Source organism: Paramisgurnus dabryanus, chromosome 3 (assembly GCF_030506205.2).
Source record: "Paramisgurnus dabryanus chromosome 3, PD_genome_1.1, whole genome shotgun sequence".
Lineage (NCBI taxonomy): Eukaryota > Metazoa > Chordata > Actinopteri > Cypriniformes > Cobitidae > Paramisgurnus > Paramisgurnus dabryanus.
The window spans coordinates 46039590-46065697 of record NC_133339.1 but is presented as its reverse complement, the minus strand read 5'-3'; the positions used below and the strand labels follow the sequence as shown (position 1 = coordinate 46065697).

At 38.7% G+C, this 26108-nt stretch overlaps 1 protein-coding gene across 1 annotated transcript; it reads right to left on the bottom strand.

The window, feature by feature from the left end:
• Positions 1–282: 282 nt before the first annotated feature.
• LOC135744843 (5-hydroxytryptamine receptor 3A-like) lies at positions 283–16625 on the bottom strand. Its single transcript, XM_065263216.1, has 9 exons — positions 16468–16625; positions 9790–9950; positions 9659–9703; positions 9279–9388; positions 7648–7820; positions 7397–7557; positions 5497–5707; positions 5129–5245; positions 283–632 (listed from the first exon to the last, which is right to left on the bottom strand). The coding sequence occupies exons 2-9, from the start codon at positions 9871–9873 to the stop codon at positions 382–384; spliced, it is 1152 nt and encodes a 383-aa protein (XP_065119288.1). The 5' UTR covers positions 9874–9950; positions 16468–16625; the 3' UTR covers positions 283–381.
• Between the last annotated feature and the right edge of the window lie 9483 nt (positions 16626–26108).

Here is a 26108-nt window from a genome sequence, read left to right as displayed (position 1 = left end):
AATTTATTTACGTCAGTTTTTTCTTAAGTTTGAATTTTGTTTTCTTTGCTTTGTGAATTCTACACCAGGAAATGCATTTCAGAAACAATTTTAATGAAAATGTGTGTGCGTGCATGCATGTTACATGTATATTATTTGGCATCCCATAAAAAGTCTTATAAAATTACAATTGTAAATGTTTTCTTGAGTATTTATTTATTGCACAAACACAAATGTCTATTTTGCTTGAATCATATTTTATTTTTGAGTCATATACAGAAGAATATGTGCATACATGGAAAAAACGAGAAAAAGCATTTGACCAATCAATTTTTTAGGCTACATTATGCTTTTAAAGCATGCAAAAAGGCTTGTGCCATTCATAAATAAAAACATATGATATCACACTGTGAACCAAGCTTTACTAACTACAATTAGGAAGACAACGATGGTGAGAATGTAGACAACAATGAAAGTAACGTTGATTATCATTGCCGCTCTGTGCCAGCACCCGGTTGTCCTCGTGTCACCTTTAGGATTGGCTGCATTCCGAAACTCAATGAGGATTTGTTTCAGACAGTCCAGGGTGCTTAACCGCTCTTCACTTTGATCTGTTTCTGGATCCGCTAGGCAGTTTGAATCTTTTGCAGTGTCTGTGAAAATTTAAAGCTTGGATTTAGCTCTGTATTGCAATCTCTGACAGCGTAGGCTGTCGTTATAGCACAGGACGCCACTCACTGGACTTCATGTTTTCATTAAGAAGATTTTACAACCAAATGCTACAATGTTTACACTGTAAAAAATAATTTTAGTTGTTATAACTTAAAATATTGTTGAAATAAGTTGTAGCAACTCATGTCTTGTCAAAATAAATAATAGTAAGTTAAAATTACTTAGAAATCAGAGTTGATTAAACAAAAAATGTAAGGCAGCAAAGAATTTTTTATGGTAATGGCGTATTGAGCATCTTAACTGTGATATGTGTTTTTATAAGTTATGTCAACTTCACAAGTCAAAACATAAAATAGTTGGTTGAATTGACTTGCCTAACCAACATAACCAAGCTGTTTTAATTTCATACAGCATTTTTTTTACATTGCATAAATATTAACAAGGAAATGACAGAGCTATGTTTTTTTTTTATAAAAATCACAATGGTTTCATTTTTTTCGATTTATGCAGACTACAAATAGGTCTTTCTACATTTACTATATCATAGTTAGGAAAAAAAATTATTTTCATAAGAACAATAACTAGCATTGTCATTATCTTCTTAATCAGTCAAAATTGACATTAACAATATTAGCTGAGTTTTTCACAGACTGGGTCACATTTGCATAGCCATGGTTGTGTCGATGACGTTAGGGTTAGGGTTAGGTCTGTGGTGACCTCTACGCCCCGAAACTGGGCTGGGGTGCGGTGTGCAACGGACATGCAGTGTCAGGGCAGTGGACGGGCCCTCGACTGCATTGGCATATCAATTGACTAGAGTTGCTGGCTTTCCTGCTACCGCTGAACCCCTTACTTCCTATCCTGCAGGACAAGCATGTGATGGTCCGATCAGACAGGACCGCAGCGACAGCATGCCTCAACCATCAGGGTGGCATACGTTGCTGTGGATGTCGCAACTCGCCCGATGCCTTCTGTTGTGGAGTCAGCAGAGACTCAGGTCTCTACGTGCCACGCATATCCTAAATTGTGCAGCCAACATGCTCTCACGACAGGTCACAACATGCAGAGAGTGGAGACTTTACTCCAACCTGGTTCAGTGCATTTGGGAGACATTCAGCAAAGCCCTGGACGACCTGTTTGCTTCTCCGGACAACACTCATTGCCCGCTATGGTCTGCCCTGACTGAGGGTTCCCTCAGCATGGACACTTTAGCACACACCAGGTTACATACCCAAGGTTGTCCAGCACTCACTTTAGGGATCAGGTGGTGAACCTGCAAGCGCTCCCCTCCAGAGGAGAAGACCTAGTCTTGCGTAGCCAGACCTTCAATACTGAAGGTCTGGTGTTTTCAACATTCTCACAGGGTTTCCAGAAAAGTGTACGAAAAACTTCAGACGTATAGCCAACAGTCTGTGGGGGTGAGGTCTGAGGCTGAGACTAGAGAAAACCTAACCCTGTCTCAGCTCTGTCTGGTATGCCCACTGCGCCTTTACCTGGAACACACCCAGAATATTAGAACTTCAGACCAGCTCTTTTTCTTTTTTTTCACACTGGATCATGGACGCCATCTCCTTTGCGTACCGACCTCAAGATCTGCCGTGTCTATGGCACAGGGCGCTACCCTGGCAGACATCTGTAGGGCTGCGAGTTGGGTGATGCCTAATACTTTTGCACAGTTTTACAATCTCCGTGTTTAGCCATTGTCAGCCAGTGTTCTCCAGGGAGACAACATCTAGGTCTGGGTGGCTGGCCAGGCGTCCTGCTTGCCTTAGTACCCTTTCAACTTTTCAGTTGAGTTAGGGTTCAATGTTCTCTTTTCAGATGAATGGGTTGGTACCCTTTCAATCACTAGGCTTCTCTGGTGAAAACTGAGTGGAGCAGTTTTCATTGGCTCGGATCTTGAGTCTCCAGGTGAGCCTCATCGGTACTATGCCAATGCTTATGTCCAGTCTTTTTCTCCACTCTCTCAGTTGGGAAAGTGTTCCTACCAGCGGTATACCTCCTGCAATGTTTTCTCCCTGTTGTAAGATTCAGACAAGTTCTTGGTCATGTGTTCTGCCTATATGGTGAGACCATTTCCTACTTGCGCTTTACTGGACGGTTGTGATGTCATTTAGCATTCAGTATGGCACATTTTGACTGGTCTCTGCCAGCTTTGTTGACCTCAAGACATATAGGGACCCCTACTGTCGTCATCAACACAACGTCAGATGGCCTCAGATGGCCTCTAGAGATGCTAAACACAAGTATTACTCAAATGTTATTGCTCAACATGTGAACGACCCTAAAATTTTATTTAAGGTGATAAACTCGGTTATAAATCCTATGCATACTAGGTATCCTGATCCCTCTATCTTGAACTGTGAAGACTTTTTGAACTTCTTTAATGATAAAATTGTTGGTTTACACTCTACAATACCAAAACTACCGGTAACTCCGTCTTGTGACTTAGCTGTGCCTTGCAGCACGGAATGGAGAGAATTTGATCTCATTAGCCTTCCAGCTTTGGTGGATATTGTTGCACATCTCAAGCCATCGTCTTCTAAAGGTGATGTTTTGTCACCTCACCTTTTTAAGCAGATTTTTACTAGTGTAGGGACTACGGTGCTGAATCTAACGAATAAATGTCTTAGCCAGGGCATCTGCCCAGCAGTTTTTAAGCATGCTACAGTTCTGCCGTTACTAAAGAGGCCTAATTTGGCAATAGAGGATCCAAATAATTTTAGACCGATTTCAAATCTACCTTTTTTAGCGAAGGTTTTAGAAAAAGTGGTATTTAAGCAGCTTCAAACATATATAACTATAAATTCAATTAGTGAGCCATTTCAGTCTGGTTTTAAGTCCTGCCACAGCACGGAGACAGTGCTGGTTAAAGTGTTAAATGACATCTTTGTCTCACTGGATAATGGCAGTAATGTCATTTTAATTTTGCTGGACCTTAGTGCAGCGTTTGATATGGTGGACCATGAGATTTTGATTAATCGCCTAGAACAGTGTGTTGGCCTAAAAGACAATGTTCTTAAATGGTTTAAATCCTATCTTACGGACCGATTCTTCTCTGTCAATATTGATAGCTGTAATTCCTCAAGCTCACACCTTCCGTGGGGAGTTCCCCAAGGCTCAATCCTTGCTCCAATCCTTTTCTCGCTTTACATGCTACCTTTAGGGGCTATTTTTCGTAAATATAAAGTGTCATTTCATTGCTACGCCGATGATACTCAGATTTATCTACCTGTGAGTGAGTTAAATTCAAGCTCAATTGACACTCTATTAGCATGTCTTTACGATGTTAAGGATTGGATGGCTGCAAACTTTTTGAAGCTTAACGAAAATAAAACCGAAGTCATTGTGTTTGGGCCAAAAAAAGCATGAGGTATTGCAGTGCTTAAATGCAACAACTTTGACCGGTTTTGTAAAATCTAATGTGAAAAACTTGGGATTTGTTCTGGATAGTGATTTAAAGCTAGACAGACAAATTAATGCTGTGGTGAGATCTTGATTTTTTAATTTACGTCTGCTAGCTAAGACTAAACCATTCCTATCTAGTTCAGACTTTGAGAGAGCAATCACGTCCATAGTTTTTTCAAGAATGGACTACTGCAACTCCCTTTATTATGGAGTTGAGGCTCGAGCACTTATGCGATTACAAAAAATTCAAAATGCTGCTGCTAAGATGATAAAGTCAGCAAAGAAGTATGACTCTGTGACTCCCTTACTAATTTCTTTAAAGTGGCTGCCAGTACGACTTCGCATTGATTATAAAATCCTGGTACTTGTTTTTAAGGCCTTGCACAATCTAGCCCCTGTGTATCTGTCCGATTTGGTGAAATTTTACACCCCTTCTAGATCTCTTAGATCTGAAAATCAGTATCTACTGTGTACTACCAGGACAAAATATAAACATCGAGGTGATAGAGCTTTTTCGCGAGCAGGCCCTAAATTATGGAATGACCTTCCCTATGCTATTAGATCAGCCAAATCTTTGTACTCTTTTAAGGCTGCGTTAAAACAACATCTTTTAAATTCAAATGGAGAGCATTTTTAAATGGGTTTATTTTAAATGTTTTGTGTATGTGAGTAGGATATGTTTAAAACTTGTCTTGTATTTCCTGTTCTAAATGTTTTGTGTTTGAGTGGTGATTTGTAAAGCACTTTGGGCAACGTGAGTTGTATTAACAGTGCTATATAAATAAATAAATAAACAATAAATAAATAAAAATAAACGTCGAGTGGACGACAGAAAGGGAATGTCTGGGTTATATCTGTAACCATGGTTCCCTGATGGAGGGATTTCAAGGGCACACCCCTACTGTCGGCATCAACACAAAGTCTTGTTCCCTCCATCAGGGAACCGTGGATACAGTCATAACCGAGATGTTATGAAAACCACGGTTAAACTATCATTTCTGTAGCACAACCATGGTTAATTTAAGCAACTTTTTTGTAGTAAAACTATATTTTTTATATATATATTTACCAGTAACAGTAGATGTGGAATCCTCAATCTGATCTCCTCTAGCCATCAGAAAATCCACAAGAATGCTCTCCAGAATGCTGATACCAATGAGAATGAAAATCACGCTGCAGAAAACCCCTGTGGAAAAAAACGTATGAAATAATGATCTTGATAGGAAAAAACTAATAATTTAATCGTTACTTTTTAGTTAAATCCATTATATTCATTGTGATACATTTCTGTCTCTCACAAATTACTGCAAATATTCCACATTTCACTTTGTCCAAAAATGAGGCTATATAGGGCTGTACAATTAATCGAAAAACTACTGCAGTACAATCAATGGTTCTCGTTTCTTGTCTGGAGACTAAGCATACATTAAGGCTCACCGATCAATGGGACCTCCTTGGCAGTAGAGGGCAGCGTGTCATTAAGAATGAGCAGTAACACAGAAATTGCCAAAAGTAAAGTCACTTTAAAGCCCAGCTTCTCTCCTTCTGCTGAATTCATAAAGAATGAGGCCACATCCAACACAAGAAAGCAAAACACTGGTGATATGAAGTTGATGATGTACAGTAGAGGTCTCCGTTTTATGTTGATCTGCCAAAAATAATAATTATAGAAGAAAAAAATAATAATATATATGTACAGTCTTGTTCAAAATAATAGCAGTACAATGTGACTAACCAGAATAATCAAGGTTTTTAGTATATTTTTTATTGCTACGTGGCAAACAAGTTACCAGTAGGTTCAGTAGATTCTCAGAAAACAAACAAGACCCAGCATTCATGATATGCACGCTCTTAAGGCTGTGCAATTGGGCAATTAGTTGAAAGGGGTGTGTTCAAAAAAATAGCAATCCTGTGAATCACTAAACTAATATTTAGTTGTATGACCACAGTTTTTTAAAACTGCTTGACATCTGTGTGGCATGGAGTCAACCAACTTGTGGCACCTCTCAGCTGTTATTCCACTCCATGATTCTTTAACAATTCATTCACATTTCTTGGTTTTGCTTCAGAAACAGCATTTTTGATATCACCCTACAAGTTCTCAATTGGATTAAGGTCTGGAGATTGGGCTGGCCACTCCATAACATTAATTTTGTTGGTTTGGAACCAAGACTTTGCCCGTTTACTAGTGTGTTTTGGGTCATTGTCTTGTTGAAACAACCATTTCAAGGGCATGTCCTCTTCAGCATAGGGCAACATGACCTCTTCAAGTATTTTAACATATGCAAACTGATCCATGATCCCTGGTATGCGATAAATAGGCCCAACACCATAGTAGGAGAAACATGCCCATATCATGCTCCATGCTTCACTGTGTACTGTGGCTTGAATTCAGAGTTTGGGGGTCGTCTCACAAACTGCCTGTGGCCCTTGGACCCAAAAAGAACAATTTTACTCTCATCAGTCCACAAAATGTTCCTCCATTTCTCTTTAGGCCAGTTGATGTGTTCTTTGGCAAATTGTAACCTCTTCTGCACATGCCTTTTTTTTAACAGAGGGACTTTGCGGGGGATTCTTGAAAATAGATTAGCTTCACACAGACGTTTTTTAACTGTCACAGTACTTACAGGTAACTCCAGACTGTCTTTGATCATCCTGGAGGTGATCATTGGCTGAGCCTTTGCCATTCTGGTTATTCTTCTATCCATTTTGATGGTTGTCTTCCGTTTTCTTCCACGTCTCTCTGGTTTTGCTCTCCATTTTAAGGCATTGGAGATCATTTTAGCTGAACAGCCTATCATTTTTTGCACATCTTTATAGGTTTTCCCCTCTCCAATCAACTTTTTAATCAAAGTACGCTGTTCTTCTGAACAATTTCTTGAACGACCCATTTTCCTCAGCTTTCAAATGCATGTTCAACAAGTGTTGGCTTAATCCTTAAATAGGGGCCACCTGATTCACACCTGTTTCTTCACAAAATTGATGACCTCAGTGATTGAATGCCACACTGCTATTTTTTTGAACACACCCCTTTCAACTAATTCAACTAATTGCCCAATTGCACAGCCTTAAGAGCGTGCATATCATGAATGCTGGGTCTCATTTGTTTTCTGAGAATCTACTGAACCTACTGGTAACTTGTTTGCCACGTAGCAATAAAAAAATATACTAAAAACCTTGATTATTCTGGTTAGTCACATTGTACTGCTATTATTTTGAACAAGACTGTATGTACACAGTATATACTTACTGACTTCACTAATCTATAAAATAAGTTACTATTGTAAATATATGTAAATAATTTGGTAAATGTAATGTTTTACCCCCTTTCCTGTACCTGAAATTTCAGCTGATCCAATACATATCCAAGAGTAGACATATTGGATTTAGACACGGTAATGCTGAGGAGTTCCCACTCCCCTTGAGTTTGAAAAGATTTCTTAGAGCTGGCAGTCATAAATGAGGCATCAGAAAATGGACTGACTGTAAGCTCATCGACTGTGAGGGAATATAAACAAATAAATGATATTAATGTCAGACAATTCTGAAGGGGAACAATGATTTTAAACATATTGCCTTTGGATTTACTTGAATTCAATGAAGACTGAACTGTCAGCTCGCATGTTTGGACATCAAAGGGAAACTCGTACAGGTCCATCTTGCAGGCGGTGGTCAAAACTAAGGTTTCGGATAGGATTACACCACCAAAATTGAACATCTTTACATAAGGATTTTCCACAGATGCAAATTCTGCTTTGATGCTGAAAAGAAAAACAAAAAAAAATATTCAATATTCATTTGATGACGAAAGACATCAAATGAATTTGGTGTACACAAACCATTGACATTTAGTCACATTATACAAAAGATATAAAGGGGTTGGGTCGTGTATTTTTTTTTTTTTAGTTTTTTTAATATCTACCTTAAAATCAAACAATTTAAGTATAATAGTATAAGTATAATAATATAAGAATAATTATTTAAAGGTCACGATCTTTCTAATACAATTTTTAAACCCTAGTTAGTGTGTAATGTTGCTATAATAGCATAAATATTCGATGTAAAATGATAAAGCTCAAAGTTCACTGCCAAGGGATATATTTTGTTTAACAGAATTCGCCTTTCAAAGCCTACAGTGAACGTCCGGTTTGGACTATGAAAACTGGGGACAGTTTTGATGACAGTGGAAAGCGCTATACAGATAAGTAAACTGTGTGAAAAACACCACGTTTTTTACACGTGAAACATGAACACGTTATATTGCGCACTGTAAACACAATCAAAGCTTCAAAAACACAGAAATAACAGAACCTTTAATCAGGGTTCCTACACCTCAGTTAACTTCAAATTCAAGGACCTTTCAAGGACTTTCCAGGCCCAATACCCTCAAATTCAAGGACTAAATTGGGAACACATTTCAAGTGAAAGCAAGTTTCACTTTCGTGTTACCTTTTAAGATACATTGTTACAATTCCCCTTCGAGGGAACTCGCGCTGAGCCACTGCGGTGACACTTTGGGGACGCCTCCAAGGGTAAGTGGTCTGAATGTGTATATCAAATTTAACCAACGGTGAGGCTTAACGACAAAGACGGGGAGTCAGGAAGTATATTGCTATCTGAAATATTGCCAAAGACGGCGTTACAGGGACGCAGGAAGTACGGCAAGGGAGACGCAGCGTCTCGTTCCCTTCTCGGGGAACAACAGTTACATACGTAACCAGAGACGTTTTCATGTGTCAAACACAACTATGCAAAAAAGCATTTTGGTATAAATCAACAGTCACATACAGAAGATATAAGCATTTAAAGTGAACAGTTTAGCATGTGTGCTTAAATGGCTAGATTTTTTATGATATTATCCTACACTACACAGGAATATGGAATTTTTTCCCAGAAAACTTCTTTCATAAAATAGATTCAAGCACTTTCAATGACTTGTATCTATGTATGTATATTTCCACAAACTTCCCAGGGCTTTGATTATTTTCCCCAGGATTCACAAACTGTCAAGGATTTCAAGGACCCGTGGAAACCCTGTTTAATTATATTACAGCTTAATTCATGACACTGAGCAATATAATTATGCAGCATTTTGTTATTTAATATCAATATAACATCTATTTTTTATTTGTAATTTTTTACGTACTAACAACCCATTTTCACATTTCTCTGTGATGAAAAGACAATTTTTTATATTACAATAGAAGTATTTATAAGACCTTTCGGCAATGGTAATGTCTGGAATCCACATCTTATCTTTATCAATTGTACATGTTTGGAGCCCACAAAAGTCGCTGTCGTTCCACCTTGTGAATTCATTGATCCAACCCTGAAAGTTATAAAGTTCACAGTGATTATAATCAGTGGCTGACCAGCTTTGGGATTTCAACCCATGAACAATATAGCCTCTGTATGCTTATAGTATATTTATTTTATTTTTTGATTTCTATACACTGTAAAATGTGAAAAGTTTCTCAACTTAAAATTTCCCTTAAGTTTCACTTTAGGTGAAACATTTTATTTGAAAAAACTTTTTACAGTGTAACACGGTTTGTAAAACTGTGTAGCATGACATGAGAGAGGTTTGTAAAACACTTACCAATATAAGTGTGATCTGTGTTGCGAAGCTTTGGGCTTTTTCATCCTATAGTTAAAAAAATAGAAAAGTTCATTGGCATCTCACGTGACGTGTCTGAATGAATTCAGTCATAGATGATGATGGACTCATACCACATCTGTGATGGAGGTCACAAACAGGTCTACCAAAACTTCAGTAGGGTTGCTAAAGTTATACACCGGGCGGAGAGACTTCATCTGAAAGTTATCGCTGTCTAAGCCGAGATGTTCAATAAGTCCCTTATAACTGCAGCTATCAGTAGCGGTCACCCAACCTAAACACAAGAAAACAAATCCATATTCACAATAAACAACAGTAAGAATGTATCGGTTTTCTGAGTTTATCCTTCTGTACTTCATACTTTGCATATTTTGTGGTTAGCAGCAAAGACAGACTTAAAACCTGTATACAACACTTTTATTGTTTTAGTCAGTTTCACATTTATCAAAAAAATATATATGAACACACACCACAATTGCAGATTAAAGAAAATTTTGCTACTAATAATACAAAATAAAGAAAACTTACCAAAAGCATGAAAAAACATTAACCAGCGCAGATACATGGCAGACATTGAAAAACATCCAAAGTGTGATCCAAATTAAAAACGGTTTTATCAGGATGAAGAATTAGTTTTAATCGGTTATTGTCATTTGCTCGTATTTATGTACCATGAGTAACAAACATGCCCCACCTCCTTCATAAGTTTACTAAAATGTAGGTAAACATATATGAAAAGCTTACGTCATACCTTTTATGTTAGTTATTTGCAAATAAAATGGAAAAATCAAATGCAAATAACATTCATATTCAATAAATTAATATAAAAACCATTTAAAGACAAGATTAGGAATTTATCTGTACGTTTATTTGCCCGGTTTTATTTTTTCTGTATAATCTCAATGCTCACTTAGTCCTTACTAACCGTTTTAACATCTGTTCATCTTTAGCAATTTTTTGTTAATGTCCCAGAGGACAACTGGTCCCATGGTCGAGTCTGATTTCTCTCAAAGTTTTGTCTTTACTGAAGTTTGTCTCTACATTCTTATTGTCATTACTGTTTTTCTCAATAGTTAAGGCTAAAAATTATTTTTTTTATTTGTATTTTAAAGTCCCCCTGAAATATAAACACATTTTTTATGTAATATTGCAATGTTCATTACAAACAATTTATCCTTGTGGGTTATTGTTTTTTATTCATGTGCCCTCATAAAGTCTCATTAAAATCTAAAAATCTTGTGCCGAGCATTCTCTGCACTAAAACTTCAATTGGTAAAAACTATTTTTTTTTTTCAATTTAAATGTGTCACGTTTTAGTGACAAATTTTAAGTTGAAGAAAACATGTGAATGTTACCAATTGAAGTATTTTCTTAAGTTGATCCAACTTTTCACTTTACAGTGTGATGATGTTAGCTAGATGGCTTAGACGGGAGCATCCATTGACCCTGCCTCCTCCTTCTAAATGAAACGCCTACTTTTCTATATCAATTTACAGCAAGAAACACCAGCCACGCCACGTGTGATATTCCGTTCCACTTGGAAACATGCTACAATACAGAAGTTAAAAGGGACATATCAGGATAATCTGACTTTTTCCATGTTTAACTGCTAGAATTGGGTCCCCAGTGCTTGTATCAACCTAGAACATGTGATAAAGACCAACCCAGTAATTTAGTTTTGGTTAACCATACTCTGCAAGCATGTGAAAACATAGCTCATTGAAATTTGGCTCCCCTTGTGATGTCAGAAGGGGATACCTCCCCTTAATCTGCACTATCCAACCACAGCACTGTCATTGTTTTAATGACATGTTTGTGCATGGTCATTGACTTCCATTCTGAAGCAGTCAAGAGACGCTTCTAAACGAGTCAAAAAGTCAAGACACGACCCATTGTCAAAATTTTTGTGTCCATCACTGTAGTTCATCCAAAACAAACCAGAAATGAGACTCAAAGTGTTAAATACCTGAATTATCCTTTATGCCTAAAACCCCCTTAGCTGTTATAAAATGCACTGTAACCCCACTGCTTCGAGGGGGTTTATTGCGTTTATAAAACGGTTACTTCATATGCATAACGTTAGCGGGGTTTTATAAAATAAAACACAAATAAGTTGTAATTATATTAGTACAAATATTACTCTACTCGCCAAACAAAGTAGTTCCTCAGAATCAAGTGTGACTGAAACAGAGCGCAGTTCCCAACCAACACAGATGCAGCAAAGACACAATGAAAATATGATTTAAGACTGTGGTGTTTATTTTATAAATCACCATTCATCTAATTTATACATTAACATTTATATTGTGCAACTGTTGAAGTGATGATCAAATATGCTTGGAAGCATGCTGAACTCCTTCCCCGTAAGCGTTTTTTTTTTTTTTTTTGTTTAAGTTGGCACCCAGTTTTAGTTTAATGCCTTGAAGAAAAATTTTCTTCTTTAATTAACATAAAACATCAAATGAAAGAACAGACCACCACTTTCAAACAAAAACAAACAAAAAAAGTTTAATCCTACCTTCATTTGTTCTCTTATCACCTCTCAAATTTTTTAGCTAAAAGCGGAGATGATTCCATTTTTGTGAAGAACTTATGTAAGAGATCAGATTCAGAGCCATCAAAACTTAACACGCTGTGTTTTCAGTTTTGAGTGAATGCGTCAGTGTTTCAATTGGGTAAGATCGCCACCCAGTGGATAATAGCGGACATATGAACTTGAGTTATAAACTCCTCAGACAACGTTTTCTCTCTATCAACGAGATGACTCAACAATATTTATTGACATTTATCTGGATATCGCCATTAATTGTGCAATTGTAGACAAATTAAAAATATGATTAAAGACACTGGTGTTTATTTTCTTAAATCAGTACACAGCAACAGTTGCGCAGTGATACTTATGTAATGTGGTCTGAACCGTGAGGTTACCGTTTTTTTTATCACGGCTTAGAGCGCGTTTCAACCAATCAGAATGAAGAACCAGAACTGCCCGTTTTATAATGTACTATTGCACATGGAGAAAAATCTATATTGACTTAAAAATGCAACCTTGGCAAATTAAATCTTATATGGCAGCCATTTCAGGATCATCTTACTAAGTTTAATGCTGCCACTGATCAGTAATCCTGGATATAGTATGCTGTTAGCCCTCTTTTAACTGGTTGATTTGAGGTATATATGTTCCATTATTAAAACTACCCGGTATGCCTTGTTTACTACTTATTTTATCAATTTTTTTTTTAGTGTGTATAATTTCATATGTTATGTTCCCCTTCCAGTCTAGGGGTAAGGAGGGGAGATAACAAAAGTAACGTTAAGGTCTAGAACAGGGTTCCCCAAATCTTACCCTGGAGGGCAGAAGCACAACAGAGTTTAGGTCCAACCCTAATCAAACTTGTGATTTTCTTGTGATCATGAAGACCTTAGCCGTTTCTCAATACCAAGTACGCCAAACTCGGACTTGTGTCCTTCGTAGTTCGAACTTGCAAGTTCACACTCGGAAGAACAAACTCCTGACGCGAAATGCATTCTGTGAAACTTCGCTGTCATAAGTCCACACAAGTCTCCTCTGATGCATCCTCGATAAAATGGACGGATCAAGAACACATCTGGGGATTTTATGTGAACTTGGGCTCGATGCGAACTTTGAATTGGAACAGTACTTGGTCCGCGACTGATGACGTTTCACAAGTCCACAAGAACGCAAGTACAGACAAGAACGCATATTGAGAAACGGCTCTTGATTAGCTTGCTCAGGTGTGTTTGATCAGGGTTGGAGCTAAATTCTGCAGTGCTCCGGCCCTCCAGGGTAAGATTTGGGGATCCCTGGTTTAGAACAAAGAAACAACATGAACAAAAAACAAGACCAAACTTCAGCCTCAGTCTCAGACCGAAAACTCAACACAACTTTAAGGAAAAAGATAATAACTGGCATTGCTACAGAAACTGGTAAGGGTATGGTCACAGGGTTACATGGGGGTTCAGATGGAGAGTCGCGTACAAACTTCTTCAGCATGTTAATGTGGCATTCTCTAGTTTTACGCCACCATCTGGTGTGCTGACAACATAGTCAGTTTCATTAAGTTTCTCCTTCACAGAGTATGGATCTGTAAACCTAGCATGTAGGGCTGAACCAGGCTCAGGCAGAAGTACAAGAACTTCATAGTTCAGCTGAAATCTACCAGAAACACTTTTTTTGTCGTAGCGTTCCTTCATTCTAGATTGTGTTGCGACCAAATGTTCTCTAGCAAGATTACAGGTTGTGTGCAACCGTTCTCGAAATGAACTTACATTATCAATAACTGTGATAGGCATTGCATCTTAGCTAGCAACTGCTCGCTTAATACTTTAGCAGGGCCCCGCACCGTGTGGCCAAAGACGAGTTCTGCAGGACTAAACCCAAGAGACTCTTGTTCTGCTTCCCTTATAGCAAACATCAAGAATGGTAAACTCTCTGCCCACTCTTTACCACTAGAAAGACAGTAAGTACGTAACATCATCTTGAGTGTTTGGTGGAATCTTTCCACAGCACCTTGCGATTGAGGGTGGTATACACTTGAGATAGTTTATGCACAACTCCAAACTGAGTTAGTGTCTGTAAGAACAACTTTGAAGTAAAATTTGTAACTTGATCAGTTTGTATGACCTTCGGCAATCCAAAAACAGTACAGAACTTGATAAATTCACGGACAATGATGTGGGCTTTCACAGAGCGGAGAGGAATGGCTTCGGGGAAATGTGTAGAAGTACACATTACAGACAGGATGTACTTTTAACCAGATTTTGACTTGGGCAAAGGGCCAACGCAGTCCAGTAACAGGCACTCAAAGGGTTCACACATAACAGGGATATGCCGCAGGGGAGCAACAGGAAGTTTTTGGTTCAGCTTGCCGGCAATTTGACAAACACCACAAGAGCGGCAAAACTTAGACACAGCTGACTTTCAGGACTCACTTAGCCTCCAGGAAGCCCTCATACAGAAAAATCCCCAGAGTTAAATGAACACTGCTGGATGTATATATTGTCCCATCTTACAGAGTGTTAAAAAGTAACAATGAAGCAGAATTAAAAGCTGTGTTATCCTCTTTCTCAACATCTCTGTCTGAAACCTAAAATTGCATTTCACATCTTACTTGTAGAGTCATTTTCTTAACTTATATTAAGATGTTGGCTGTTTCATTTAAAGTCACCATTATTGTGATCAGTGGTTGTTTTAATTGGACTTTGACTCTTGACTGTTGACTTGTTAGTGTTTTCTGGCTGCTATATCTAAGTGGGTTTAAAACACATGTTATAGCAAAGAAAAGGCTATAGTTATTGAATATTGATGGTTGATACATAAACATTGTCAAACATAATCATTTAATGAACAGATTTATTAGTATAGTTTTCCCCCTTATCAGAAGCATCATTTTCTGTTAATAATGAAATACTACAGTGTAAGGTCCAGAACTCTCATAGCAGTTTATTATTCTGAAGGATTTTGATAGTTTGCACATAAACATTAACCACTGAATGATGTAGATGCACAGACATCAAGAATCAGAGTATGAATCTCAACAATGGTGACAAAGAAAATGGTAAATAAAGGTCATTATTTATTCATGCCGCAGTGCATTCTGGGAGTCCTGGATGAGATTTGTAATTTGTTGATACCCAGCATGCATTGCAGCATGAAGCTTTTCATTTTATTGTCACCATCATTGTGATTCATACTCTGATTCTTGATATTTGTGTGTCTACATTGTACAGCAGTTAATTTTGAGTGTCAGTGTTTCAACATTCTTCAGAAAACAAACTGCTAAGAGAGAGCTGGATCTCATACTGTAGTATCACATTGTCAGAGAAAGATCCTTCTGATAAGTGTGCAAACAATAAATGAATACATACGTTTTTATATGATGACGTTTAGACTTTATTTACTGAACTGACCACCACCAAAGTATCGCACTCTGCTATAACAAACATGTCTTAAACACACAAAGTTATAGCAATCAAACAATTGAACAATGTCAGAGTCACAAGTCAAGTTTAACTAAATCAAACACTGATCACAATAGTGGTGACTTTAAATGAAACAAAATCTCAACCTAAAGTAAGAAAATGACTCTACCAATAAGATGTAAAAATGCAATTTTAGGTTTCAGACAGAGATGGTGAGAGAGGATAACAGCGCTTTTAATTCTGCTTCATTGTTACTTTTTAACACTCTGTAAGATTGGGACAATATATACATCCAGCAGTGTTCATTTAACTCTATGGATTTCTCTATGTGAGGGCTTCCTGAGGGCTAAGTGAGGGCTGCCCATGCAGGGCCAGCGCTAAGGGGCCAACGTTTCACCAGTGAGCAAACCTGTGCGGGGCTCTTAGGCTATGCCCATACAGGCCCATTGTAAGCTTACTTGCAGGGAAAGCTATACTTACCCAACACGTCTTGAATGCCCTGTAGAGAGAACACACTCATTGTAACGAGCTAAAGCTATACTCACCCAACACGTTGTGAATGCCCTGTAGAGAGAACACACCCATTGCACCGAGCTAAAGCTATACTTACCCAACTCGTCTCGAAGGCCCCGAGATCCCAGTGGAAGAACAAACTTACCATGTAGTGGACTAGGGTGAACTTACCTTGTACGCTCGAACACATAGTGGTACCTAGAAGAGAGAGAATACTTACCTTGTGGCGAGGTGACGCAGCCCATCTCCAGCTTGGCCCGAAGAACCTGAAATAGAGAAACAGAGAAAGATTCAGCGACGAAGACGTGAGCCCGTGAACATATCATCACACTCACTCTGTGTTTTATTCTGCCCTCAGGAGGACGAAGCGGGCCGTGAGGAGACCGTCTATACAGGAGGTGGGTCGAGGACGAAGGAGCTCTGCCCGACCCTTGCCCTGTGATCCTTTGGCCCTACAGCATAGACCTCTCTCCTCCAACGTCCCAGGCCCGTAGTGTTCCCCCTGAGGGCGAGAGGACATTTTTAGTTTCCCTTCCCCATTTCCTTTCTTCTTTTTAATTAAATTAAATAAAGTTGTTATCATTTTACTTATCTTTCGTTTGTCTGGTCATTGGGGTGCTTTGGGGACCTCCTCGAGGCGGAACTTTGGTAAGAGCGTGACCCACGTAGTTCGTGGTCCGCTCGGGCCGTGACATAAACACTAGAAGCGGGTAATGAATTTTCAGAAATAAGTGACTGGACTGATCCAGTGTCTCTTAAAATCTTCACTGACTTACCCACTGTGGAGTCAGGCAAATGACACACTGTACCATCCAGTAATAATGGCTGATACGCACTCGTAACGCTCTCCGCAATACAATTAATGTCACCAATGGTGTGCACCAAAGCTGCACTTTTAGGGTGTGAAGCAGCAGTTTTCTGTTTACAGCCCTGACACTAAGAAATTAGGTGACTTGGATCCAGGCAGAAAAAACAAGCTCACTTTTCTGCCTTTTTACGAGGTGAGCTAGGTTGTGTGAAAAGTTTAGCATGTGTCAAGGCAGGTCTTACGTCTTTGTCCATATTAATGTTAGTGGGGGACTTGCATTACGTCGTGGAGTAAAGAACACGTTCGTACACGTTACTGTCCATTCACCGCAATCGAATATCATGATCGATTTCTGCTTCTATAACACACAGTTTAACAAGCATTGTTTGATGTTCCTTCTTCTTAATCATGAAATCAAGCTCTTTCATTTTTAAGTTCTAACAATGGATCACCAGAAGGCTCTACTGCAGGGACAGTAGGAGGGCTATAGTCCGACAGAGCTCCTTCTGCCATGTCGGGCAAAGCCTCCTCCCTGGCAGAGGTTTTTCTGCAAAATCCCCATCTCTTCAAGCTTATCACGTAGCACTTGATAACACGTTTCACTGCCACTGTAGGAATATTAATATTGAAAAAGTCTGCAATCAACAATAAATCCTTTTTCCTACAATGCTCAAAGACTTCTGTGAAAGGAGAGAGAGTGAACGCAACTAAATCAAACTCCATCTTTCCACCCCACCACAGTTCCCTCCCTCACATGAAAAAACTGCCAAACAGCTCAGAAGAACTTAGACTTACCCGTAAATACATGTGTTGTCAATTATTATTAGTGACGGCAACGGACGAGCCCCCAATTGTTATGTTCCCCTCCCAGTCTAGGGGTAAGGAGGGGAGATAACAAAAGAAAGGAAATATAATAAAAAGTAACGTTAAGGTCTAGAAGAAAAAAAAACGTGGAGAACACACTTCAGCCTCAGTCTCAGAGTGAAAACAGAACTTTAAGGAAAAAGATAATGTTTATTTTCCCATTATCAAGAAGGTTTAACAAAACTAAAGGACTAAATCTTCAGGAGAGAGTATGGCCTAAAATAATAAAAAACAGCAATTAATTAAGGTTTAGAGAAGCTACTTACCCTACTCGAAAACAAAGATGAAAACCAACAACATAAACTTCCCTGAGCTTCCTAGCTGACCACAAAACAGGAGAAAGTTACAAAATAAAAAGGCACTCTCACCCTACATTTCCCAGTAATTAGTACAAAAAGAGATACAATACCTTTTAATTACCCACACAAGGATAGATTGGTTAGCCAAAGGAAACTACAGCTAACCCACTGCAAATAAGTATATATGCCAACACCTGGCTCAAGATTATAAGCGCAGTTCGCGCTCTCTCTCTCTCTCTCTCTCTCTCTCTCTCTCTCTCTCTCTCTCAAACTTCACAAGCACAAACAATTTCCACTCTAAGGCTGGGGAGAAGTGTTTCTCCACACAGGATCTTCAGACAGCAGCATTTATACTGCTCTGCTCAGACTCAGGCATGCGCACAAGTTGCAGCTGATGGTAATTAGCCTGAGAGAGAGCGAGAGAGCGAGAGAGAGAGAGAGAGAGAGAGAGAGAGAGAGAGAGAGAGAGAGAGAGAGAGAGAGAGAGAGAGAGAGAGAGAGAGAGAGAGAGAGAGAGAATTTGAATTTTGAAAAAATACTTTATTACAATATTTCACATAAAACACCAACAAAATCACAAATTCACATTAACCATTACAAAAACAAATACAAATTCTTACATCAACAGAAAAGAAAAATGTTTTTTTTTCCGTCAATAATGTAGCACAAAGCCCCATTCTGACACGATTTTGTCTCAATAGTTAGAACATAATTTCTGGATGAATAAAAATGAAAATCAACAAGTATTCTAGATTTAATTGTGGCCAAGAACAAAGTTATGATATTTTGATCCACACCCAAGAGAGAGAGAGAGAAAGAGAGAGAGAGAGAGAGACACTGGAACATAACACATGTTTTAGTTACATTATTCTGATATGTCTTTATTATTATTATTATAAATATTTGTTTCAAACTTAATAAATGTGTTTACATATTTCAATGTATCTCACTAAAGTCTGTTGTTAAAAGAAAACAAATAATTAATAAAAATACTTTAAAAAAAATCTTTTTAAAAACATTGATATGCATTTCCTTACTGTCCTACAAAAAAAACGACATTAAAGGTAATTTGTGCAGTCATCTTATTATGATGTACAGTTCTGTTTTATGGATAAGGACCCTCTAGTAGCCAACAGCTTATTAAAACCTGTGGTTACGTTTCTAGGTTGTTTGCTTTATGCGTCAAATAGGGCTGGTCCGAATACCATTTTTTGAGCTTTGAAGCTTTAGTAGAAATCACACCGAATATTTGAAGCTTCGGAAGGAGGGGCTGAACATATTTTTCTCTCTAATAAAGGCAGAAACCGCTGTCTGTCTGTCTGTCTGTCTGTAGTTTTATTATGTAGCAGGTGTGTTGCTGCGGACCCAATGGAGTGTAGTGTTGCATTTTGGTGTGTATGTGACACGTTCAGAATTATTAAAATTTTAATAAACTACAAAACAGTGCGAGCTGGAAGGGGCGTGCATCACGCATGCTCCGAGAACAGGCACTGCATTAGGGGGCGTGCACACCAAAGCTTTTACGCCCACGGCCGGCGCATGTTTTCAGTTGTTTCCAATGGAAGGGCTGTGTTCAAAAAAGCCAGCACTTAGCGGGGTTTTTTTTCTTTCAGCGCTCAGCGTTTTTTCAGCGTTCAGCTCTGAGCGACGAGAGTTGAAAGAGATTCAAGAGATGTGTGAAAAGCTCCACTCATCAATGTCAGTTCTCACACGCCCATCAAAGTATCATAACAAACAACGGGCTCACAGCTCAAGAATCACGCTACCAAAGCGCTTGGCTGAAGAAAGCTGGCGCTCAGCTGAAAAAACAGCTGGCATTTGGCGTCCTCCAGGCGTTTTCAGCCACGTAAAAAAGCTTTGGTGTGTCCCGTCCCCTAGGGATACAAGGTCTGTTAGGAGCAATTTTTCTAACAAACACTCCCATATCAGAAATTAGCAGCACAGTAATTACTGACAACGTTAAGGGTAGGCCATTTAAATAAAAGAACAACGAAATAAATGAACAAAGTTCAACTAACTGTAATGAAGAACACAGTGGTATACTTTTAAAATCAAGTTTACTTACTAACACTTAAGCCATCCGATATGTTTTTTTTTCTCATTAGTACAATAAATTTGATAACGTTAGTTTGCAGAAACCTCAGTGCTCTGTCATGCAAGTCAATGGATCCGCCCCTTTGAGACCTTAAAAGCAGATCCAATACAAAAGTAATCCCCTATAACTCCTGGTGACATATTGACTTCTTGTGAAGCAAAACGATCAGTTTGCAAGAAACTGCAAGAAACCAGTTTGCAAGAAACCTATGTGCGCAGCTTTTGTCGCTGCGCACATAGGATTGTGGGTGATTTCAGCGAGCGAAGAGCGCAAAGGATACACATATGCATCCTTTCCTGTATATGAGATATTTCTCGATCGAAGGACTCAATCCTTGGTTGAAATTCGGAGGACCCTCGACATTGGAACAGTCCTTCAACGGATGTCGATGACATACCATCCTCGAAATTCTGGCTTCAGAGGATCCTTCTTTGACAATGAGGCCTTGTCCCAAATGGCGCACTTCATGTGGACTTTTGGTCTCGTGGCCTTAAATTGCGCGTGCTCACTTAGTCTACGAGTCCGTAGGATGTCCCATCTGTTATTTTTATGCTCCGAAGTGTGCTCATAGGCGCCCCCTTTGAACCCATGATGCGGTCTTCGGCAAAGCCCGCACTGCAGCAGGCGCCGCATACTCTACCAGCCCAGAAGTCCTTGCAAAAGAGAAATTAAACAAATCAGATGACGTAAGGGAGGAGTTCACTCTGATCGGCAACTTCTATTCCTATTTTCAGCGTGACGCTCGAGTCTGTCCCAAAATACAACTTTGGTGCACCCTCTTGGACTCACGTCTAGGGTACCTAGGGTCTGTGTAGCTACCCCACTCGATTGATGGTCAATACTCATTAACTGATGTTTTTCATTAGCGTTTTATTCGTGACACTCATGTAGACACCGTAAGAGCTACAACAAAACAGACAGATAAAAACAAACACTGTCACTCAAACACATTAACTAACATCACAATAAACAATACAAAAACAAAACATATACCTTATAACCCTCAAGTGGGATGCACAAGACTTAATGGGGGGAGAAAACCGTCGTGCCTTTCGGACTGCGTCCTCCGCAAAGTTAAACACACACACACCTAGCGCAAACAGAGCGTGCTTTATACACGCCAATCCACGCTAAGGCCGTATCATAATAAAAGTCCTTCAAAAAATGAATAAATACAGACCTTATAAATTCAAACAAATTTGCAATCCTTTACACTCCCACCAAATCATGAGTTATAATAAACAAATGATTTCAAAATTACAACAACACTTCAAACAATACAAATCCAAATATAACAACAAAACAAAAACTTAAGTCTCCAACAATAAAACCAGTTTCTGAACAGGACGTTCAATTACAGAAACTTCCCTAAACATTCTTTCTTCCAAGATTTTTGTAAAAGATGAACCCTAAGTCTCATCGCAAACCAACCATAGATTTGGATGGACATGTACATAGGAGACTACAACATGATTTATCCCTGGGATCCAAAAACCCTTTAAACAAATTTCATTGATGGTAAATCCTTTACCTTGATGTTTAATTCCTTCATGGCAATCAGCTATGATAATTTCTGTGATATAATGGTCCTTAGGGATAATTGTGAGATGTTTCAACAGACTAAGAGAAGAGTTGCTGAGTCTTTCTCCCACCTTAAGCACACAATCACTATCAAGAAATGGATCAAGGTAGTACAATTGATTGTAGGATGACAATTGGCTACCCTTACTTAGTGCATTGAATTCAGTTTCGAACACATGTCTTTGCAAAAGTTTGATTATAAAGCACTCAGCCTTTCCTCTTTCCTCAACTGTAGAGAGTCCCTTTGACTTGTCCTTACGAATCCGCCGTTGAATTGCTCCTATTACCCGAGACCAAGACGAGAACTTTGACAGGTGATTTACAATAGTTTCCTGTTCCACTGCCTTTGCATAAAGTATTTGAGAACATCTGACTTCAGACTCACTTAGTTGTAATTCTGTAATCTCATTGGCAGGAAGAACAATCTTCTTATTAGATAAAGGCACTTCATCAGTAAGACCTCTTGAAACATGGTCTACAGGATTGTCCTTTGTTGGAACGTACCAATTTCCACCTTGATTCCCTCCATCCTTAACTTCCTCTGCCTCTCTTCTGTCAATGATTTCCTCCATAAATTTCACACAGTGCTCCTTATACCTTTGGTCCTTTAACAGTTTTCTCTTTTGATGATTAGGTCTCACAAGAGCAAGTTTTCTGTTATCTGGCAAATTTTGTCTTGCTTTAAAAGGAAGAGCTATTTCATAGTGTCCGGAGCTATTTTCCTTTATTCCGTCACTTAATTTATTTAAAAAGGCAATGTCATCTTGAGAACGAGGTTTATCATCATTTGCATCCTTCAAATCAAATTCTAGAATGCGTATGGCATCTGCTGGAGCCAGTGGAGGAACTTCTTTAACTGAAAGTCTATGGCAGAGACTAGTAATACCTGAAGAGTCAAGCTTGGGTAATGAAGGTCCAACAATGCTCCAACCCAAATCAGTCTTGACAGCATAAGGTTCGTCATTCTCTCCTAAAATCGTTTGTCTTGGTGCCAGCGCCCTAGCACAATTATAGCCAATCAAGAGACCGGCTTCACAGTCTTTCAAAGAGGGAATCTCATCAACAATTGCAGAAAAGTGAGTCCAACGTTTAGCTGTTTCACACGTAGGTATGTGTGCATGGTTAACTGGGATGCAATCCTTAGTATATACAGGAGGGAGATCAATATAAGTGGCAGAACTATAACCCCTTACACGAAGTCCTGAAATCCTTTCACTCTTTACAATGGTATCCTTTTCAGTCATGGTAGTCAATTTCAACTTGACTGGAGATTTATCTGCCTGTAGGGCATTGCTCACTTCTTGATCGATAAAGGTTGTATCACTCTGTGAATCGAGCAAGGCATAAACAAGTTTTTCGGTACTCATGTTGTTAGCTGATGATAGCCATACTGGCACAACCATCGAGGTATAAGATGATCCCTTTCCGGCCACACTCAGAGACAGAACGGCTGTTGAATCATCTTCTTCCCTTGGAGCAGATACGGTTAATGAAGCCAGCCTTTCTGTTTTTCTGAAATTATCATCATGAAGGCAAGTAGGATGTTTCCCTTTACACAAGTTACAGAGATGACGATGACGACAGTCCCTTGCACTATGACCAGTTTTCAAACATCCATAACAAAGATGATTTTCCTTTACATATGCTCGTCGTTCTGCCAATGTCTTGGTCATCAATTTGGAACAATCATAAAGCTGATGTTCAGAATCTTGACAAAACACACAAGGAGGTTTGACGTATTTCTCAATGATATTTGGTCTATTATGTTCCAAATCAGTCTGAGTATTAAAGACATTAGCCTTGTTTCCTTTGAACTCGCTGAGATTTTGTCTGTTGACAGATGTTAAACTGAGAGCATAAGATGACGTGACTGGGTTACAACTAATCTCTGCCTCTAATGAGACAAATGTCGCAAAGGTTTTAAAGTCAGGAAAATTCTTATTATCTCTTAAAGTTTGCGTAACTTGTCGATTCCAGCGCGAAGCCACCCAATCAGGTAATTTTTTAACTAACCTTTGGTTCTCATCACAGTCATTGAGAATTTGTAGACTTGCAACATGAGGTATGGCCTCCTGACAAGCATTAAGGAAATCTGAAAATTCTCTAAGTCCAATAGCATCCCTTGATTGAATTTTTGGCCAATCTGCAAGCTTCTGGCGAAAAGCGCGTTGAATCACAAATGGTTGACCGTACCTTTTATCCAATTTGCTCCAGGCATCCTTATAAGCTTCGTCATCACTCCTGTAGAAGGTACCATCAAGGGTTTTATATGCCGATCCACCCACATACCTTTTTAGATAATAAAGTTTATCAGCAGCAGATATACTTTTCCGATCAATCAATGACATAAAGGAAGCCTTCCACTCAACATACTGAATGGGGTCACCATTAAACACAAAGGGTTCTGGAGCTGGTAATCTGTTCAAATTTATACTGTCTTGTAAGGCTTGAACAAGAGAAGGCAATTCAGTTTGAGAAAGAGATATATCACTAGCAGGTTGGCTAGAAAGGCTTGGAGGCAGACAATGTTGTTCCATGATAACACGGTTTGTTGAAGGATGGTCAACGTCCTGCACTGTTATCCGATTATAAGCCTCAAACCTTGCCTGCGCTACTTTCAAATCCTTTTCCGCTTGTAGCTGCTCTAGTTCGCGTTTTTGAGCATCTAAATCTCTCTCTTGTTTTTCTTGCAAATCTTGAATTTTCTTCTTCCGTTTATTTTCCTCCATTAGCATTTTATACTCCACTTCCTTTGCCGCCAATTCTGCAGCTGCTTCAGCATGTTTTGACGCTACACATGAAGATGCAGCATGATGACTTAACTGAGAACTAGATTTGTGACTAATTCGAGAAACCGTGGACCCATATATAGAACGAGCATAGCTGGATTCGAGTAGATCCTTTAAACGATGTTTTACTTGCTCTACATCAAATTCATCAATGCCTGATATTCTTTCATAGGCAACCTTTATTAAATCTGTTGTCACTGCCTCGCAAGCATCAACACGACGTCTCAGTTCAGTAGATGGCGTGACGTGATTTCTAATGTCAACATAGACACGCATAACCTTATCCTTTTCATCTTCTAGAGTATCAATAAGGGTTGCTAACTGACTCTCAGTAAGATCAGACTTGAGTTGAACTCTTGTTTTACGTGCTAACATTTTCCAGTATTTATACATAGAATTAAGCTTTCTTTCTTTCTTTAAAGCTTCCTCATTTTGAAAAGCAAGCATTTTTTCTGTGGGATTTCGTGGACGAACAGAACGTCGAGTACCTTGAGATTCTGTTAGATCTTCTCGAAGTTTACTGTTAAGTTCACTCAAGGTTTGTTCTGCTCGAAGTTTACCTTTAAGCTCACTCAAAGTCTGTTCTTTAAACTCAATGGTCTCAGTTATCTGTTGTCTCTTTGAAATCTCTGTTGATGTTTGATACTCATTATTAAGGGTTTCAATATCCTGTTGAAGATTACTAATCAACCTTTCACATTCAACCTGATCAAAGTTTGACTCTGTCATTTTTGTTCAGCTCTTGTCATTCACCGAATTAACACACAGTAATATAAAAATGTCCAACACAATTAAAATATCAATTAAATTCCCAGGGTGTAATCATGTAGCCTTGGACATTAATATCAAATGTTTGGTTTTTAAATAACCCCTTTTAAATACAAATATTTCCCTTAAAACTTATATAAATATCACTTTCAACCACAACAAATAATTTGGTCTTTCAAAAAACCTTAAACATTAAAAAACCTTGTTTAAACGTAAATGTCTTTTGTTTGGTTAACTATTTCACCTTAATATTCCTTTACAGCTGGAAAGGTGCGTCGAAAAATGTCACCTGAGGAAGAACACAGTCTTTCGGAGTCCGTAGTGTATCGTTTAGTCCTTAATTTCAACCGTAGTTATCCACAAACGAAGCATATTTTTCCTTTAACCATCAGAAATCGACCTGCTGCCCGTGAACACTCACTGCTCAGAGACCCGTCAGCATGGACACCAATTGGTATGCAGCAGACTCGAACGATGAATGGCCAAGCTCTTACTGTAGCTACCCCACTCGAATGATGGTCAATACTCATTAACTGATGTTTTTCATTAGCGTTTTATTCGTGACACTCATGTAGACACCGTAAGAGCTACAACAAAACAGACAGATAAAAACAAACACTGTCACTCAAACACATTAACTAACATCACAATAAACAATACAAAAACAAAACATATACCTTATAACCCTCAAGTGGGATGCACAAGACTTAATGGGGGGAGAAAACCGTCGTGCCTTTCGGACTGCGTCCTCCGCAAAGTTAAACACACACAC

Excerpts from the sequence above, each read along its gene's own strand:
- LOC135744843 (XM_065263216.1), bottom strand. The coding sequence starts at position 9,873 with ATGAAGTCTCTCCGCCCGGTGTATAACTTTAGCAACCCTACTGAAGTT. Across the intron at positions 9,389-9,658 it reads CACAGATCACACTTATATTG|GGTTGGATCAATGAATTCAC; the intron begins GTAAGTGTTTTA and ends TATAACTTTCAG. Across the intron at positions 5,708-7,396 it reads TGGATCAGCTGAAATTTCAG|ATCAACATAAAACGGAGACC; the intron begins GTACAGGAAAGG and ends TATTTTTGGCAG.